The sequence below is a fragment of the Homalodisca vitripennis genome, unplaced genomic scaffold, assembly GCF_021130785.1.
Source record: "Homalodisca vitripennis isolate AUS2020 unplaced genomic scaffold, UT_GWSS_2.1 ScUCBcl_1251;HRSCAF=4640, whole genome shotgun sequence".
Lineage (NCBI taxonomy): Eukaryota > Metazoa > Arthropoda > Insecta > Hemiptera > Cicadellidae > Homalodisca > Homalodisca vitripennis.
This window is the reverse complement of record NW_025777383.1, coordinates 1-20097: the sequence shown is the minus strand read 5'-3', so window position 1 is coordinate 20097 and position 20097 is coordinate 1. Positions and strand designations below refer to the sequence as shown.

The 20097-nt window shown below is 30.5% G+C and overlaps 1 protein-coding gene across 1 annotated transcript; it reads left to right on the top strand.

Moving 5' to 3' along the window:
- Window positions 1-1337: 1337 nt before the first annotated feature.
- Window positions 1338-2672, top strand: LOC124371341 (MFS-type transporter clz9-like; the record flags this gene model as incomplete). The annotated part of the gene is made up of 2 exons (XM_046829670.1): window positions 1338-2084; window positions 2493-2672. Coding segments are annotated over exons 1-2 (927 nt in total), but the record flags the coding sequence as incomplete, so codon positions are not given.
- Window positions 2673-20097: the final 17425 nt, after the last annotated feature.

The window sequence follows — 20097 nt, the reverse complement described above, 5'->3', positions numbered from 1 at the left end:
TCTATTTCAGACTAATGTAAGGCAAAAATTCGTAGTCACAAGTTTTCTACAGTGATAATTCATTTTCGAGCTTCAGTAAAAAACCATAATCAACTTTTACGGTACAAAACTTATAACAACTCGACTATACCTTAGCTTTGTTTAAAAGGATTAAAATAAAACAAAATCAGTACCAGCACAAAAAGTACATAAGAAGTGGCCAGAGTTCAGTAAACGTACCTTAATTCAATTTTGCTATTGTTTTCGGTATAATTCTGTCTCGCAGTATATTTTATGAGCCTTTTTTCATTGAATATTTCATAAATCTTGTTAATTTCTTCTTTGTTTTCAGTTGAATAGCTAGGCTTAAATAATTGGTTTTTATATTTAAAATAAATATAACGTTAAATATTTGTAATATATATTTACATACTTGTGAGCAAATATTATTTACATTTAAGGGGAACTTTCGAATTACATTCTTTGACAAATCTAATAACTTATAAATGACTGTGGAATTCTAATTTGAAAATTAATACAGTACCACTTTCTTTTTTCGGGGGATAGTTGTAAACAAATAAAACAATCATATATTTTTGAATTTTGGTTTTATAGTAAAATAATCATCTAAGGTAGGGGGCCCAAATATCGCCCATGTTCATAATATCGCCCACTGCAGTAACTTACTGGTTAGTGCTGCGATCTACCCATAAACTACTAACTAGCCGTCAGCTGGAGTAATCTGTGAAAGTTTGGCAAGGTTAGCGTGTCTCAGTTTTATGTTGTGATTTTTCAAAGATATTCGCCTAAGGTGAGTTAAAAACCCATGTGACTTATTATTAGTACAAAATTAATAGTTAAGGTAATTACAAAATGTTACTGATCCTATTCAAAAACTTCGGAAACAGCTTTGGTTTAAGTAATATTTTGATCCATTTTATTTTGCGTGTTTGGCTGCAGTGGCCGCCATATTTGTTTGAGGAGTTGTTCCTAATATCGCCCACCGCAGTGTTCCTATTATCGCCCACTAGGCGATATTGGGAACACATTTTTTAAACATTTCGTTCTTTGTTTTTAGATGGCGCATAGGAAAACATGGGATAAATTAAAGATGAAGGAGGCAGTAATTTCAGTGAAAAATAAAGAAATGGGTTTGCTAAAAGCCTCTAAAATATTTATGGTGCCTAGATCGACACTAAAAGACTACGTAAAAAAAATGAAGACGAACTAGAAAAGCTTCTTCTAGTTCCATTGGGGCGAAAATCTGTCTTGCCGACTGAAATGGAGGATGAGCTTGTAGAGTATTGTCTAAAATGGAAAGGTCTTTTTATGGGCTCACAGCAAAATATATCAAAAGAATGGCCTTCCAACTAGCTATACGAAACAATATTGCCCACCCTTTTTCGCAGGAAACAAAAAGTGCAGGAAGGAAATGGATACGGCTGTTTTTTAAACGCCATCCTGAGTTGTCATTACGGAAACCACAACCCTTGTCCTTGGCCAGAATAAAAGGATTTTCACCTGAAAATGTGAAAAGGTTTTATGATATTCTCAAGCCAGAACTAGAGCGCGTTAATTTCTCATCAACTCGGGTATTTAACGTCGACGAGACTGGTGTAACAAGTGTACAGCACAAGAGCATGCGAGTTGTACCTTTAAAGGGGAAAAGAGAAGTTCATAAACTGTCATCTGCCGAAAGAGGTCGCCTCATAACCAGTGTTGCTTGTATGTCAGCATCAGGAAACTTTGTTCCTCCAATGCTGGTGTTCCCACGGAAGAGAATGAAGCCTGAACTGATGGATGGAGCTCCTCCTGGCAGTATTGATGCTTGTCATATTTCAGGTTGGATACAGACAGATTTGTTTACTAAATGGTTTACACATTTCATTTCTTACGTGAAACCAACTAAAGATGATCCAGTGGTGTTGATTCTTGATGGCCACACAACTCACACTCGCAATTTAGACTTGATCGATCTAGCTCGTGAAAATGGCGTCTCATTGGTGTGCCTCCCTCCTCATTCTTCAGACCACATGCAACCTCTGGATAAAACGTTTATGAAGAGCTTCAAGACTTACTACGCTCAGAAAATTGAGAACTGGCTGGTAAACCATCCATTTAGAGCCATTACGGTATTTCAAATAGGTGAGCTTGTTGGAAAAGCCTATGAAAAGTCGGCTACATTATCAATCGCCACAAAAGGGTTTGCAGCTACAGGGATTTTGCCATTTAATCCTAACATTTTCATCGATTAATATTTCCTCCATCACCAACAAAACACTAGAATGGAAGAAGAAGTCCAAGAAATACATACACCTCAACAAAAAATCGCCAAGCTCAATCACAGTTTCCCCTACAGACATCAATCCTGTACCGTCTCTTTCTCTTCCAACAACATCAAATTCCAGGGCTGGATCAGCAGCTGTCGTCAGTGCTTCCCCCTTTAAAAATGCACTACTTGGGTCTATAGACAGGACAACGAAAGGTAAACGGCAGTTGACTTATGACTCAAGCAAGTCTCAGGCAAAGAAGAAGAAGAGAAAACAGAAAAAAAGGGATGCCGTCTCCTGACTCAACTGATGACGACGAAGACCCACCCTATGTGTCAACGGATGACAATGACAGTAGTTATGGTGATGGTGATGATGGTCAATGTGGACTTTGTGATGGTTTTTACTCAAGTGACAAAAATGGTGAGACTTGGTTAAAATGTAAGAAGTGTTTCCTATGGTTTCATGAAGCTTGTGACAAAAGAAAGTCTAAAAAAACAAAAGTTTTATGTTTGTCAAGATTGTAGCCAGTAACTTTTTGCACAACAAATGAAATAATTTTATACTACTATTATTAAAATACTTTTTCAAACAATTTTTAAATGTTTCTACTAATTTTCCAATACTATTCCCATATGCACTATTAGGAACACATGGTGGGCGATATTAGGAATACTTTTTTTAAGTTAAAACATTCAAACTTGTCTTGTATTTTTTTTATGTGAAACTGTGTTGTTGTAGAAAAATATAAGTTACGTTATAAGGTAATTGAATACCTACTTTACGTATTTCAACAATTATTTGAACAAAATGACCCATAATTAACCGTTAACTTAAATTTTCCTTAAGTGGGCGATATTTGGGCCCCCTACCTTATACATAAGAACTCGTATTTTACATAATACCTATGAATCTAGCTACATTTTTAATTGTGTAAGTAAAAAAACAATATGTACTATGTTTTTTGTGTATCATTCAATAAATACATATGTAAAAATAATCAAGCTAAATTCCCCTAAAACTAGGTTAGAATTTTCTATAATGTAAATATACGTATTTGAGTTTTTTTACTATGTAGATTTGGATAAAAATTACCTTTTTCGACTTTTATAACTATTCCTTAAACAAGATTTAAATTAGGCGAACGAAAATATTTTATAAATAGGCTTTATAAAGACAATTAGGCTTTTCTAATCCACTGAATAAGATAAGCTCAAAAGCAAATCAGCTAGGTATCAGATTTAAAAATATAAACTAAATTGGAAAGCATTATAAGACTATTAATAATACTTTATATACTTCCAGAGCACATTAGGTCCGTGCTGGGTGCAATTTCTTAAATTGTATTATTGGTTTTTTGAAAGGAAGCTAAAATTGTATTCAATGTATTCTATATAGATGACAATTCTTCCAATTTAAATATCTTTAAAAATTTTTAAAACACCAGTTATAAACATTGTATCTGGCTCACGACCCGAGATGGAATCCTAAAATTGTTTTAAGTGTAAGATACTCGAAACCTACCATTACTGATAGTAATGTCACTGTAGATAATGTACTTAAAATTATTATGATTTAAACAACAGTTTAACAAATCGGAAAACATATGTTGATAACATTTTAATTCCAACATTCCAATATAGATAGCTACAGTATATAACGGCAATATCGAAGGACTTAAATTAATCACATTGTTGTCACATCCCTACACTGCTATACTTCTAATACTAAAACCTACTTCATATGATCCTGGAACTCCCGTTCTTAGATTTTGAGGCCAATTCCAGTTATATGTTATTTATTCGGATATAAGTTATGGGGCGGTTAATCAATGGGTAAATAGAGTACAAAAAATTATATGCAAATAAATAATGTATGAAAGGAAAGGTATAATTTTAAAAGTTTTGAATATAAATTTCAGTTTTGTTTGAATAATAAATTAAACCAATACGAAAGAGAAATGGTCCAGAGTATTTGTAAATATTTACATAAAGTGTGTGGCCTGTATTAAATAAAAAGATATCTTCAACAATAATGCTCGACAGTGGGAGTACTTTTAAGTTTGCATTAGCACAGACCGAAGGCTTTTCCACCTTAAAAACAATATTCTCAGTGACTTCTAAATATTTCCATACAATTTTAATATCATAAATAGTCTAAATATGATTAAACTCTAATTTAATGTTAACAATCATACTAATTGGTTACACTTAGAGATAACTGGATGAGTAATAATAATTTAAATAAAACACAATAAATACCGATGTTTTTTAGTTTTATTTATTGTGTTATAAATTTATGACATAATTTGCTAATTAAAAAAAGTCAGTGAAAACACATCGGTTAGTAGAGTGAAACGCCGCCAACCGCATCAGAATACGACGATCCAGTCAGAAATGGCAGCGCATAACGTACTTCACAATGTGTACCTAAAACAACCCGCCATTTCTGATTGGATAAACCTTTTGAGATGCGGTTTGCGGAATTCAACTCTACTAAGTAAGCTCTTTCAAATGAGGTATCACTCGACCCATGCTTCAATTTAAGATTTCCATGTTTTCCTCTGTGGGCCGTCCCCCCATGGTTGGTATGTCATGGTAATACCAAGAACAAATAGTTTACATAGCCATATGACACTGTGCAAAGTTTATAGATGTTATCTCCTATGGTTTTTTAAAATATTAAGCCGTACCCATACTTTTCAAACACCCTGTATATAATATATACATATATAACTTTATTATGTATTTTTACATTTCGTTCTGTGTAAGACGTAATTGAATTAACCAAAAAAACCTTATACAACAAATATTGGTTCCTATCTCCCGGATGTTTCCGTGCTCAAAAATATTTTGTATTACATGATGTTTGTTTTGTGAATTATGTTTAATATTAATCCATAACAGTATCTAAGTTTGGAATAATTTTAAATACGTATAACAGAACTTATTTGGTTTATATGGCATTAAAGGTCTTCAATTTCCGCTAATATACTGGCGGGAATGTGTTATCGGCAAAGATTTGCTTTATTCCGAGTTTGAAATTTATTTTATAGTTTTAACAATGTATTCAACGTATTCGAAATTTAGGTTGCTAAGATAAATTTATGGCAAAATATGAATATTTTAACACCACGTTTAGAGTGGTAAGTGAGTGTGGCCACACAAAATCGTGAGATGAGGTTCCAGTGAAGCCATCATTTTCAGTAAAGTAGCAAAATAGTGATGAAATGTGTTTGGAAAAAATTGTTTTGTTCTTTGAAGTAGTTTACTGTAAGATGAACCCAAGCTCTTTCTTTACATTATAAACGTTACAAATATTTATTCAAAAAATTTTTTGTATCACTTATTTTGTCTATTGTTTTGAAGAAAAGGGTGTTGTTATCTAAAGTCTTTTCTAGACAAACATAGTTTAACTTTATTGAAGTACATACAGATTTACATATAATAGGCAACAGAGAAACTATTTTGGATTGAGTTTTTAGGAAAGGAGATATTTTAGAGTTGAAAAATTATAATTTTTTTAATAATATATTGAACTTTACAAATATATAATTATTATATTACACATATATCATGTGTAATATAATGTTACACATTGTAAGATTATAATAATAACCAACTGATCCCACCATCTCAAAGTCAAATTAATTTTATTGAAATTTTGTATTTTTAGTTTTATTTGTAAGTAATTTGGAGCGCATGACATGAATGAAAGTAAAGACTATATATTTGTTAATCAGTTTGGAGTACCAGTCCGAGTGTATACGTATCAGTATAAATAGCAGTGTGTTTTAATTGCGTAATAAATAAAGAATTTCTAATAAATCCATCGCTTGACCACTGAGAATTTAGTATTCATACCTCGTGACAGGGGAATCCGGTGTTAATAAGCATTTGTTTTGATTTATCTGTTTTTCCTTTGTGTGTATCAAACAGCAACGCTAAACAATTGCAATGTCAGGGAGAGCTGTTTTATTATACCAATTTTCCTGCTATATTTTTGTACAATCAAACACAAACATCAGAAGCAAATTACATTTTTAGAACTAAAGTTAATTTATAAATACTTCGACGACTCTAGTATTTAACTTAGAATAACACTTGCATTATAGAAAGTAAACACTTGACAGTAGTTACAATTTATGAAAGTAATAACCTGAATTATACCAAAGTTCTTAAATATCGTCCCTTGACGTTTTTGGAAGAACTTAAGTAATAGGCTGTTTCACAAAATAAAATATATATTATTTTTTTGTAATTATTCTTTTAGAGTACTAATACACGGCCTTATTCTGTTTCAAATCCAACACGGATGTTAAATATCTCAGTTATATGGCAATATTTTATTCTGAAATTTGTGGCACTCTTAGTAAATAAATGTTTATGACTTTAGCATTAAATGGTCACTGACAAAATAAGCAATGATATTTGCATACATTAAATATAAAAATCCTTCTCCGTATATTCTTTATATTTTATCATTGAATACTTAACTGAAGAAATTCTCATTGTTAAATACCTTAGATTTTTAAATATTTTTGAAATATCAAGGCCATGCGTGACTTTTATAACACCGTGTATATTATTTCTATTCATTCTTTAGTCAAAGCAGTTACAATACATTTTGCGCTATTTTAGGTACAATAATATTCCTTTATTTATGATATTTAATATCAATTGTTTTATAGTTACAAACCTTTTTTACTTGTATTTATTGCATAGGTTAAGAGAAAGAAAGGACCATAATGGTAATAGTTTCGCCTGAAGTAATAGAGAGTGTAATCAATTATAAATCACTCTTCTGTCAGGTATTATAAAACTGGCTTTAATGCAGATAATATCATTATAACCACTTAATAGTAAGTTCTTTATTCTCGTGGCTGCAATTAAATCTCAACAGCCTTTTTATAGTAGCTTTTAAATTTGCTTTCCTTTCTAATATATATATATATATATATATATATATATATATATATATATATATAAATTTGCATTAGTAAAAAGCACTTAAAAATAATTAACTATCTCAATATGCTGTAATACGATATCACTATTCTGCCATCAGACATTCCACAACAGCTTGTAATAGAGGTAACAATACAATAGCACTTAATTATATATATTTCATTAATGATTTATTTACTAAAAACGACGGTCTTTCTTCTGATTGCAATTGAATCGTGAATTGAAAAATCCCATAAGTAACAAAAAGTTAACTTTCGGTAAACTACAAAAAACTATTTAAATAGTTTATTAAGTCTTTAATACTATTGAATTTTTTGTGTGTGTGTTTAGTACATGTAAAACGACATATGTATCACATATTTTTTTAAATTTAACACCAAAAGCATCTCTGTAATTGTATAATTAACTATGTTGCACTTATGGGGTTTTCCTACAAATAACTATTTAACATATTGTTGAAGCTGAATTGGTGGGTTAAATAACATTTTAGTGTAATTGAAGTTGAGAACAGTTTATTTCTTAAATACTATGTTACATAAGATAGGCTACTTGATATAATCTTACATCATATTTTTACAAAATATTTTTTTCAAGTTTTCATTCTGCATCATTATCATCTCTTTCTTCATTATTCTGGTCTGTAGTTGGCAATGTATAAATTGCTTCATACCAGCATTTCTTTCCATCGGGAATATACTGGAAGATCTTTTTTAGATCGTTCATCTTCTTTATGTTTAAGGGCACTCGGTCATTGTAGGCCGCTGTGGATGGGATAATAATATCTTGAGAACTTCTAATGGGTAAACGTATGGTGAAAACTTCATGAGGAATAACTCCCTCAATAAATTCATTACACAGTACCTTCCCTTTCTGTTCTTTTGTTTGCAGAATGTGGTTGAACTTTGAGATCTTAAAATGAACCTTGTCATGTTTTGGCACATTTCGTCCATAAGAGTGGTCAGACATACATGATTGCTTTGTAGTAAAGCTTGCCACCAATTTTTGAAATCAAGTACATTTTCTTTTTCAACCAAGTTTACTGTAAACAATAGGGAAGAGTTTACAATAATTTCGGTTAGATCTCTTATTGTGTATATTCCATGAACTCTTTTCTTTGCTCTTTTTATTGTACCAAATGCTCGGTCGCAAGGCAAAAAGAAATGGCCCCGCAAAGGATAAAACTGTTCAATTTGCTCAAACTTCCCCATTTCAACCAGAGCATTAAAATACTTGACCAAATTATGGTTCTTATTCTGACCTCCACAATTGTCAGAAAAGAGGTACATAATTTTAGTATTTCCTCTTAATTCGTTTTGAATTTAGTCATTGAATGAAGAAGGTCAGTTTCATTTCGCCCTTTATGACATGTGCCTTTGTAATAAACATATAGCTTAGAGCTGTTGTCTTTTAAGTTGGTCACACAAAAACATTTTACTATTAACTGTCTAAGATAAAATACATCCTGAACTGGTATGTCAAGCAGCTGAACACACATCATGTAGTCAAAACAAAGTCCAGTAACTGTGTCATTCATTGGCACATAACTCAGTTATTTCTTGAATTTTACTGTAAAATTTATTACTTATACGCTTATGTACAATAAGCTCTGCGACAGCTGCTTCATTAGTGTTCATTTCATTATCTATCGAATCACTCATATTGCTTATTCTTCATAGAACACAGCTAGAGGCTAGGTTAACAACACATCAAAAACAGTGTTTCTTCACAAACATAAAAACAATACATTAAAAACAGCTGATTTTACAGGACCACTAACTGCTTTGTTGTAAAAGCAACATAAGTAGTGTTACTTGTGTGGTTTTTCCAACAAACACATAATTCAAGGCTATTTTTTAATGTTTTGTGGGTATGTTAGAGGTGTTGTTTTTACACTAAAACTTGCATCTGCATTCATTCTATCCAAATATGTAAAATAAACCATTTTGACCACAATGTCAGTTATGGGGTTTTTTACAATTCACTATTCAATTTTAAAACTGGCTGCAGTTTTGATAAACTCAATAATAACAAGTCATTTGTGAGTTCTTTGTTAAGTAATTATTTCCTTTTGTGACTGCAATTAAACTGTTATTTTTCTGCCAGTCATTTTTTAAATTACCTACCATAAAGGTAACACATTGTAATAACTACCCAATTGTAATTACTTCATTACATACTTATTTATTCAACCTACAGCAATTACGCTCTCCCTGTTATGTCACCCTTTCATAATTGCCTTCAATGCAAGTAACGCAATAATAACCAGTCAATTGTATGTTGTTCATTATAGAACTTTTTACATGTGCGCATTCGCTCTCCTGATATCCATTCTACAATACACTATAATTCAGATAACAAAGAGTATTACCACTCAATTTGAAGTTCTTAATTAAATAATAATTTACCCTCGCGACTGCAATTACACCTTCTCTGTTCTGCCAACTACTTTTAATTATAAAAAATCAGCTGTAATAAACACGATGCACGTTAAAATTAACCACATGTTGTTGGTATTTGTGGTTCATGGGATGTGTGTAAGTAGTTAATTGTTAAATTAACTTATAATTTTCTTATAATTTTTGATAAATCAATTTATGGAAGATTGACTTCTTTACAAAAAAAACACTGCTTACGAATACTTTATTTGTTAAACATTCCACAATTGAATGTTTTCGTTTATTTTACAATGGCTTTGTTGGTTACGCATTGAGTTATTCCATAAAAAAAATACATTTTAACAATAAAAAAAACTATGAAAAAATTTTAAGTGTTAAGAAATCCTAGATACTAAATTTTTTTACAAATTTTACACAAGTTCTTACTTTAAATTCACCGTTAAAATATTTATCTGTATTTAGTAAAGATTGTTCGTTTGTTCTTTCACCTATTAAACCCTAAAACACCTCAAAGTAATATATGTATGTATATATTGTAGATTTATACTAAAACTGTTTTGTTTTAGAATAATAATCGGCGCGTAACATTGTGTTTTTTGATATTGTGCCATTTGAATGACGTCTACAATATCTAACATTATCACTAACAGTTTTTTTTTCAAATTAGGTCCCAAAAATATCAGTTTTTTACGCGCTGAAGTCTCTGAAGTCTGAAACTCTGAACGATAATTTTAAACCATGTCATTGGTGACAAAACGTAACGAGGTTTTTGTGCCTCTGTCCTGTAATGGTTTTTTCATTTCCAGAATTTTAGCAAGGAATCTTCTCACTTGAGTTACATCTCCTGTGTCTCATCTACAACCAAAAGTATATCTAACTTACGTATCTACACGCTGTTAAGTTTAAGCTATATAATCAAACTAAAAAAATATTTCACAATAAAATAACAAATCTAAACCTTCAAAATGATGCACAAAAATGCTGTAAGATTGATCACAAACAGTTTGCACATAAATCTATATTTTGTTACGATATTCCCTTTCAATAAAATGTGTTACTCTTCTTCACGTGCACGTCTGGGACCTAGAACAAGGCTCATGGATTTAAAAATACTTGGTTGTACGCTATGGAAAACGAGAGGGTGGTGAGAGGTGGGTAAAGAGGGAGGAAGGCAGTCACGTACAGATACTCGAACTGAAACACACACACACACACACACACACACACACACACACACACACACACACACACACACACACACACACACACACAATTACAATCACAAATCCACATGCTGTATTCAACAGTCGACTGAATCTTCACACTTTGATGCCTCGCACTAGCTGCTTTCATTATTAATCGTATTCATTAATTTAGTGATATCGTTCCTAATACATATTTGGGAGGGAAATGATTCACACTAAATTAACTTTGCTCATTGTAGCCTACTTATCCTGAAATTGTTCCGTAACATAAATATTCTCAGATTTATTTCTAACTATCATCATTCAAAATTTTTACTGTTTAAAAAAGCAAGTAAAATGACAAAAGTTTGTTAATAACATTTAATTTTAGCATTAATTGTTGATGAACGACACGTACAGCTGAACGGTTAAACATATATGACTACGATTGATAGAAATTATGCAATAATGACCTATAGTAGCTCTTAGAATTTTCAATTATTGTAGCTTTTCTAATACAAGAAGGCCATGTCACATTGAAGAATATTCGACTATATTTTACGATTAATATTCCTGAGAATATTATTTTTCAAGAAACATAAACAGTTTTAATTTAAGTATGTATGGTCTTAAAACAAACAGAATGAGCTTTTCATATCTACCGCTTTGAAAATATTACTCTCCCAACAACATAAACAATAAATTCGGCACTTTACAAGTTAATTACCTATATATTTTTATTGGAACTCGTTTTCATGAATAAGCAAATCTCAAAGAGGATACCTTTCTAAGAAACTATGTTATTGGACAAATTGATCATAAAAATCAGCTAAACCAAGGGCTGTATAGGTCTTGCTGTGTGTGAATCCACATGATTTGTATGGTAGATATAATATAATCTACAAATTCAGTTAATAGTATTAAAATTGCCTCTATAAAGAAAACTAAAAATTACATGTGAGCCATAACGCACCTCTGAGGCATAATAAGTTCTGAACCAATCATGAACTATACCATTCACTTTTGCCATACCACATTTTTAATGAGTAACTGTGCCAAAGGTGTTTCCAAGATAAAATAACAGCTTATAAAAACTAAAGGATTGTTAAAAATGTAGAAATCTTATTCAAAATTCTAGCTTTGAAGCTGTTATGGGCTTCATATTAGGAACCCAAATTATTTTTGTTTATCTACATTATGAGAAAATCAATAAGATAATCATAATTTTCTATTTAAACTCAAAGTAAAAAAATAAAAAAATTTTTTACTCCTTCAAAATTAAAATTTAAACTCAATTATGCTGAAGTACTCTTAAGTCCAACTAAGCATTTACTTGGGTTCAGAGTTATACTGGTTTGAGTAATAATATATGAAAACATATATTTTCATATGTGCAAGGTCAAGTTACAATATTCGGTCTCAGGGACCAATTTTTAAGTATTAAAAACTGAACAATCGCCCATTTTTGACGAGTGGAAATGGAAACAGGCTAGAAGAATATAAAACTAAGCAACACAGTTTTAAAACAGTAAATGTTGTTTCGTCGAGCCATGGAGATCTGTTAGAAAAACACTTGCTGGGATATTGAATAGAAAATATTATTATTTTCTAAAATAGTAGCTTTATTAGTGGTCATATTAGATTAGCCCTATAAAAGCAATATTAAGGTTATAACACTTTTACTTTCTTAATTTTACTCTTAAAATCGTGTGTTTAATGTTTTACTATCAGTACATGTTATGAGCAATGATTTTAACATAATTTATATTTACGAATCTCAAAATCGGTGCAATATTCATTTTAAACTTAAATTTTTATCTACAAGAAGTTTTTTTTTTTATTTTGAGTAGAAATCACTGTATAACCACTTCACTGTATATACTAATAAACATATACTATTACTGGTGACGTCAACTTGCTCAATCCGATCGAGTGTGTTCGAGAAGTAGTCAATTACAAACTTGTTACACTGTTATATTACAAATGTTAGTAGATTTAAATTATTTATTCAATGCGCATCCATCGTATAAGTACATATATTTGAATAGCCAACTGTATAATAGGAAATAAATGTTAATAATCAAAATATAACAATCTTGTTTTTGTAATAAACGTTAGAGATTTCATCAACAAATGGGTATAACAATTAGGCAAAATGTTATAATACAAGTGAAAATAGGTAAGACTAGCCCGATTCATATTTTAAAAATATAAGAATAAAGTCAACCACCTCCGATAGCTGGACATGAAAGCCCCTAATATTACATAATATGAATTACGAGGTATTGGATGGTAATTTCTAAAATTTCTGAGTGAAATTACATCCATTACTTGTTTCAACGATAGAGATAAAGTTAAAGAGTGAGATGCAAGGGCAACTACGAAGGTTTGTAAAACACTAATTAAGCTTCAGATCCCAAAACCGTTGCTAGCTAGTGGCGGATCGAGAATTTATTTGACACTACCAGAAGTTGTTTCCACAACGAGAGTGTATAAATTGAACAAATGATTTTTCTTAGAGTAGCTGTTACAGATTTTACTGTGGTTTTCACATTTAAATTCATATATTTGCTTTAATAATTTTATAAGTCATCATCCTTTCAACATATTATATTTATAGATGTTTAATATTTCAACTAAACTGTGTAATAGTCCTTCCTGAACTTAGAGGCTTAAAAATGCTATAACTGTTTTAGTGAATTAAATACATAATTATAGTGTATGCAAGTATGATAAGTTAGAATTGATATTTATATAACTGCGAAGTACTTAGTTCTGCATTGTTTTAAGTATTTATATAAAGAATATTACATGATTTAAAATATAAAATTAAGTCAGTTTTCATTTAATTTCGCATACATGAATTACATTTATATACATTTTATACTTATTATTGTTTCAGCATAAAGCGTAATATTAATGTTTTAAAAACTAAATTTAATTTTATAATTTGCAAGAATTATATTATATCTTTGATTTGATTAAATGTACTTTTATATCTTTGGCATGATTATGTTCATTGTTATTTGAAAACGAATTTGCAAATGTTTAGGTTATTTAGAATTTAAATCAACTGTTAAGGTGCTTCTAATAAAACATTGTATTATTTTCATTAAACTAAATACTTGTTAAAATTGTGAAGTAACGGGGCTTATTTTATATAACCGTAAATATTAGGTCTATAACAAATCCAACTGGTTTAAAGAGTTTTTCTCAAGTAGTAAAGTTTTATATATTATTGTTATTTGTTATAATCTATTAGTCCGTCCGTAAAGCAGATACTCATTCAGCTAACCTCCGAAAAAATATTGCATATATTGTAGTATACCTTCCTAATTAAGAGACATGAAAGTCCCACTACATACAAAATAAAGCCTAAATATAACGTAACATTGAAAAACCGCAAGGTTTAAAATTATATACACAAATATATTAAAAACCCGAGATAAAACTTGTGGAGGGTGGTTTGTTAGTTTAAATCCATAGTTTAATCCATAACTCCCTCATGGTTATGGATTACTGAGAGTTGTTCAATGGACTTTCTGAAATCTAATCACTAATAATGAAGCAATGCCTTATTCTACTCCACTCACTCTTTGCGGTTCTTTATAATTCTTCCTAATCCAGTATTTTATGTCTGGTTACTTTCAATTATATACAAACGTGTTCTTTACTACCAAATATTTAACAAAATATGGTTTTTAAATGATGACAGTAAAGAGAAAATACTACAGGTATTAGGATATAGTAGATGACTTTTAAATTAAGTAAAGAAAATATGAATATTGGAAGATGTTTTAATATGTTTGTATGAGTTAATATACTGGGTGTCTTAATAGTCCACTGCCCCCCCCCCCCGAAATAACCTTTTTATGTATAGAATTGGAGTGATTTCCTTTAATGGTGGTTTATATGACAAACTGAGGAGTTTTTTGGAACCTTCTAGAAAATGACACCTCATTTTAATGGTTTTATAAATAGAAGAATAATGGCGCGAACCAAAAATGTCTAATATTACTCTATCAAATTTGGTGGCCAATAAAATTTAGAATTTTGTATAAAACCCCCCACAGTTTCGATTACTTTTAAAGTTATTGTAATTCAGATAAATATTCACTGGCGAGTTATTTAGGGAACTTACGACATAAAATCATAGAATAGGTTATTTAGAAGATGCAGCAAACATCAAAAACCATGATTAATATTGCATTTATTAGGTTTGGTTTCATCTGACTGAAGCCCTTTAGAAAGTCCTGAGAAAACCAAAAGCCGATTTTGCCATGTTATGTCTTATTGTTTACTAGTTAGTATGTAAGACAAATTCAGTCCACTGTGTCAAAGTAGTCCTAATTTAAAACATTAAACCTTTGACAATAACTTAATTTAACCGAGTTTGATTTTCAGTAAACATTACTTTTGATTTTATTTAGAATCTTTGATTTTATTACAGGCTTTGTAAAGTACGTCTTGTGAGTGACAGTGTAAGACAGTAAGTTAGGACTTTTATTGTAGGAAACATTAACTGTTATACAAAAATAACATGTTAACAATGTACCCTACCCACCTAGTAACATAGTACATTTTACCACTCTGTATACATTTGCAAATTATTTGCATACATAAAGCTTACATGTACTAAAACATCTGTCTATATATAATAGCAACGTGTAACTTGGTAAAGTTCGTAATTAAAATTAATGATCACTACAGTAATAAAGTTAAGACAATTAATAAAGGTTAGCTTTACTCTAAATCGAGCATTTCACACGTAAAATTGAGATATGTATCACGGCACTGTTTGATCTTCGATCTTCTTTGTTCATATTAGAATTTAAATTTAATTCACAGATTTACAAATATTAAAATAATGCTTATCAGTGTTTTTTTATTTAAAAATTTTAATTATTACTTAGGCAGTGTTGTAACAAAAGAATGTGTTTAGGGCTTCAAACTGAAATTCTATTAATCCACTGGTTCATATTAAATGTGTAGTCAGATTTAAACGAAGATTCAACACTGAAGACCAATTAAAACACAATACTAAATAAACACATGCACTTACTACGCTTCAGTAACATTTTTGAACTTAAAATACAAATTATTTCTCTGAAGAAAACATACCTCCCATTCTCGCAACGTTGATTTGAACGCTCGTAAACCTGATATACGAAATCTAAGTGGTTCCAGTAAGATATAATCGTAGAGAACACTTCTTGCAGAGGCTTAGTTTAAAGTTTTAATTACTAAGTCAAACCCTAAAAAAATGTCATTACAATATATTCAATTCTGAAACGTTACATTGTAATAGAATAAACAATAGGAATCTGAGTTTTACTCTATAAATATTCACTTATAATCATAAGTTCTACATTTCATAGTAGTCTTCGTGCCCTAACAAAAATTTTTAAGATTTCTGTTATTTTTAATACACTAAAACGCTGTTGTAAATTTTTTGTTTATGTTTTATGTATATATATATATTTTGTATTATATATATATATATATTATATATATATATATATATATATATTATATATATGTTATACATACATAATTGAATTGAATCACATATAATTTAATTTAATTTCAATAAACGTTGAATAATAAAGTACTTGCTCCGCCGGGACTCAAACCCGGATCTCTCACTTGCAGGGTGAATGTGCTACCGTTACACCACAGAGCCCTTACGTAAATAATTGAATCCTAAAAAATTAGTTTCACAGTTTTACAATTAACGTCCTCCGCTTTCAGGTTAAAAAAAGTACAGCGGTCAGGACTTACAAGACCGCAAGAGTTAGTGTTGTTGACTGTGTCAGAGACACGTTAAAAGTATACAAGAGACATGATTTCCTAGACATTACATATTACAGTTATTTATTGTGTGATAATCTTCCACTTTACATGATAATGCAGTTTACATAAATCGACCTGAACTCTAAAAAAATATTAAATAGGCAGAGGCCAAAACTTTGTTTCTCACCTGTAGTTAGTTTGTTATTAGTCAATCACCAAATGTGCATTCGTATATAAATAAAGTGCAACTTTCTGTGTGCCTATTATTTAGCCACTCAAATTAATAACTTTAGGCAATGCATGACGTATATATATATAGTAATTTACTTAATAGTAAATTGTGGTATATATAAAAGATTTTGCAATTATCGAAGAATTAGGCAATGTTATAAAGTGTTTTTGTGTGTTTTTTCTTTCTTTTTTTAGTAAGAATATATTAATTGCACTTTGTCCTAAAATAGCTTTTGCGCTTGCTGTCGGGATCGACAGAGTATTCAGGACGGGTCTAAGTTTGGGCATAGTGACCGCCTTCTGCAGGAGAGGGATAACGAGGTATATAACTCAGTCATTTCACCTTTCTATAAGAGTAGGTTAGCTCTGTACCAACGTCTCCAGTCAAACCGGGTAAGGGACAGTACTCCTGCATGTTTATGCCATCGTCTACTTGATACTGGGTCTCTACCGGACAAGCAGAGATCTGACATGGACTTACTTAACCTCGTGTTTTGTTACCAAGTGCTGATATAAGTAAATTTCTCTCTTCGGATTCTGAAACTAATTCAATATTATTTTAGTAGCTTTATAATTTTTTATTGATCAACTGCATCATTTACATTTACCCAAAAATAAATGTACTCGTAATCATCTGCCTCCGTTAACGTTAACACATTTAATTTGTAATGTGAAATTGTCCGATCATAAAGAGTAAAAACCATTCTGCAGTATTTAGTAATTATATTAGAGCGTTAATTTTACCCTATTTTAGGTATTTAGAGAAGAATGAATCATTAATTTTATAATGTTATTTGGGGAATCCGAGAAATTTGATGGAGTAGTGAAATAAATGTTACCTCGTATTTTGCACCAGATACGAACATATCAAACATGAAATTACCATCATTTTATAATACACAGAAAAATAACTGTGTATTATAAAACTTATATCACCAACCTCAAAGCCCCACCCTCTTATAAACTGTTCAATAAAAATTTATGATGCGGTCTTGATGCTACCGAAGTAAGAACATTCTTTGTTGAATTTACCTTTATGTTTTCCTTGAACTTATAACCAGGGTGATAAGAAGCCAAATGAAGTAACCAAGATTTTTACTTCAGAAGATTATTGTTATTTATTCCATACTTTTATAGAAGATGTATAATTTTAAAGTTCTTACTCATGACAGCCGTATGAAATTTATATTTTTTAGTATTAAATATTTGGATTGATTAAGTCAAAAAATTATCAAATTTGTCTATAAAATGCCAGCCAATAACATAATAAAAAAACTACGTTTCCTATATTTTCACGAGAAAAAAATAAAAAAATGAAAGTGCTTGAGATGTAACATTGTAATTGAAAGCTAAAAGTCATAATCACCATTAGAAAAGCCGTCTTGCAATGGCGGCGCGAGATTTGACATTAGGACTTATTCTTTAGATGGAATATATTAAAGATCGACATAATATAAGATATAATACATAATAAAAGTAGAGACGGTACTGAACCCCAGATCATTAAATATGGTTCAAGTTAAGAAACTTATATATATGTATATTTTGACGTATTCTTCACATATGCCAATAACCAAACTAACATTTAATCGGAAGCCCAAATACTTGTCAATCGACTTTGATTTACATTAATAAAATTTGAATAAATGGCAATAGCCGAATTTTATTTCCATGAAACATTGTTTCAAAAAAGTACTTGCTCTGCCGGAACTCGAACCCAGATCTCTCACTTGCCAGGTGAATGTGCTACCATTTTAACCACACAGCCCTTATAGAACCCGCGATTTCGCACGTTGTTTTCTCTGGTAAAACAGGACACTATATTCACTTATTCTTTTTCTAAGACATTCTAACCACTCCTAGGATAATTCTTAGTCACTCAAAGCAAGTATACCTCCTAGTTTATTTTAAAGTTTTAGGAATAGTGTTTTGGAATTCTCGACTCGTAGAGTGTAATGGTTTTGTATAAGATAAAAATTTCCCTAAATATTAAAAGATTATTTTGTTAAATTGCTGTGACGATGTCAGTAACAGTTTATTAGTTTAGGCCAGTTTGGAGGAATTCTAAATCAGAAGGCAATAGAAATCAACCATTTAGGTAATGTTTAAAAATTTTAATAACAGTCCACTCAGATCTGATAGCCGTTGTTGGGGTCCGCCATTTCTCCATCAGCTCTACAAGTATAAGTATTGACCATCAGATCTGAGAAGATATTTTTATTTTCAAAGTAAAACATTTTACTTGGAAATCACAATGGGCCCCATCATACAGTCAAAGGGTTAATGATGTAATGCATGGTAGGATTCTGTGCAGTTTAGGAATGCAAGTAAAATTATCTTATATATATATATATATATATATATATATATATATATATATATATATATATATATGTATAGTATCTTAGTATCCATGGCTAACAGCTTCGAATGATAAGCAAAAATTCTAATGCCTCTTATTTTATGCTCTGCGTTTGTAGATGAGTACTTCTGATTTGATAGAGTTATATTTTCTAATTTCATGGTTGAGCTTGCCATGCTGTCACTTTAAAAAAGTATGTCAAAAATTCTAAACTTATAGTTATTGCAGTTTAATTCAGTCTAAGGTATTTCTAGTGCCATAGTTGAGTTTATCTTGTTTTCCCGATGAAAATACACACAATACTTGTGTACACAAACCCACGTCTGTGAAGACTACTTCAGTAATAAATCGTCTACTTTCGGCCATTGAAATATACATCCGCCCTTCGATAGGTGCCAGAGGAGAGTGTGTTTTATTTGCAATAAAATATACACATAGATCATAAAGGTCCGAGAATCCTACTTCTTACAAAAAATATCTAACTTGGGTTTGATAAAAATCTTTAAATCTGTTGCAAAAGTTAGATAGTAACATTATCTTTTTATTCCTACATACACTACATATTATTATTATTATTCCTACGCTGCACACTTATTATTCATTAGGAATTTCAGTTAAAAGTACAGTTACCGTGGTTAAAAGTTACAATACAGATAATAAAACTTTAAATTTTACTATCTGTATTGAAATAAGAAATTGTGTTATTGTTATGGTTATTCTATCCCTTCAAGACTATATCAATGCATTTAAAATGTTACTTAAATTAGTTATAAATATGATTGTGTTGTATAATTATAATGTGTGCAAAGTGCAGTTTATATTTTTTACATAAAACAATAAATAAAATGTCTCTGCTGCACACAATGCACTTCTTATGGAAATTTCACAACTTTATCACAGGCCCTGATTTCATGG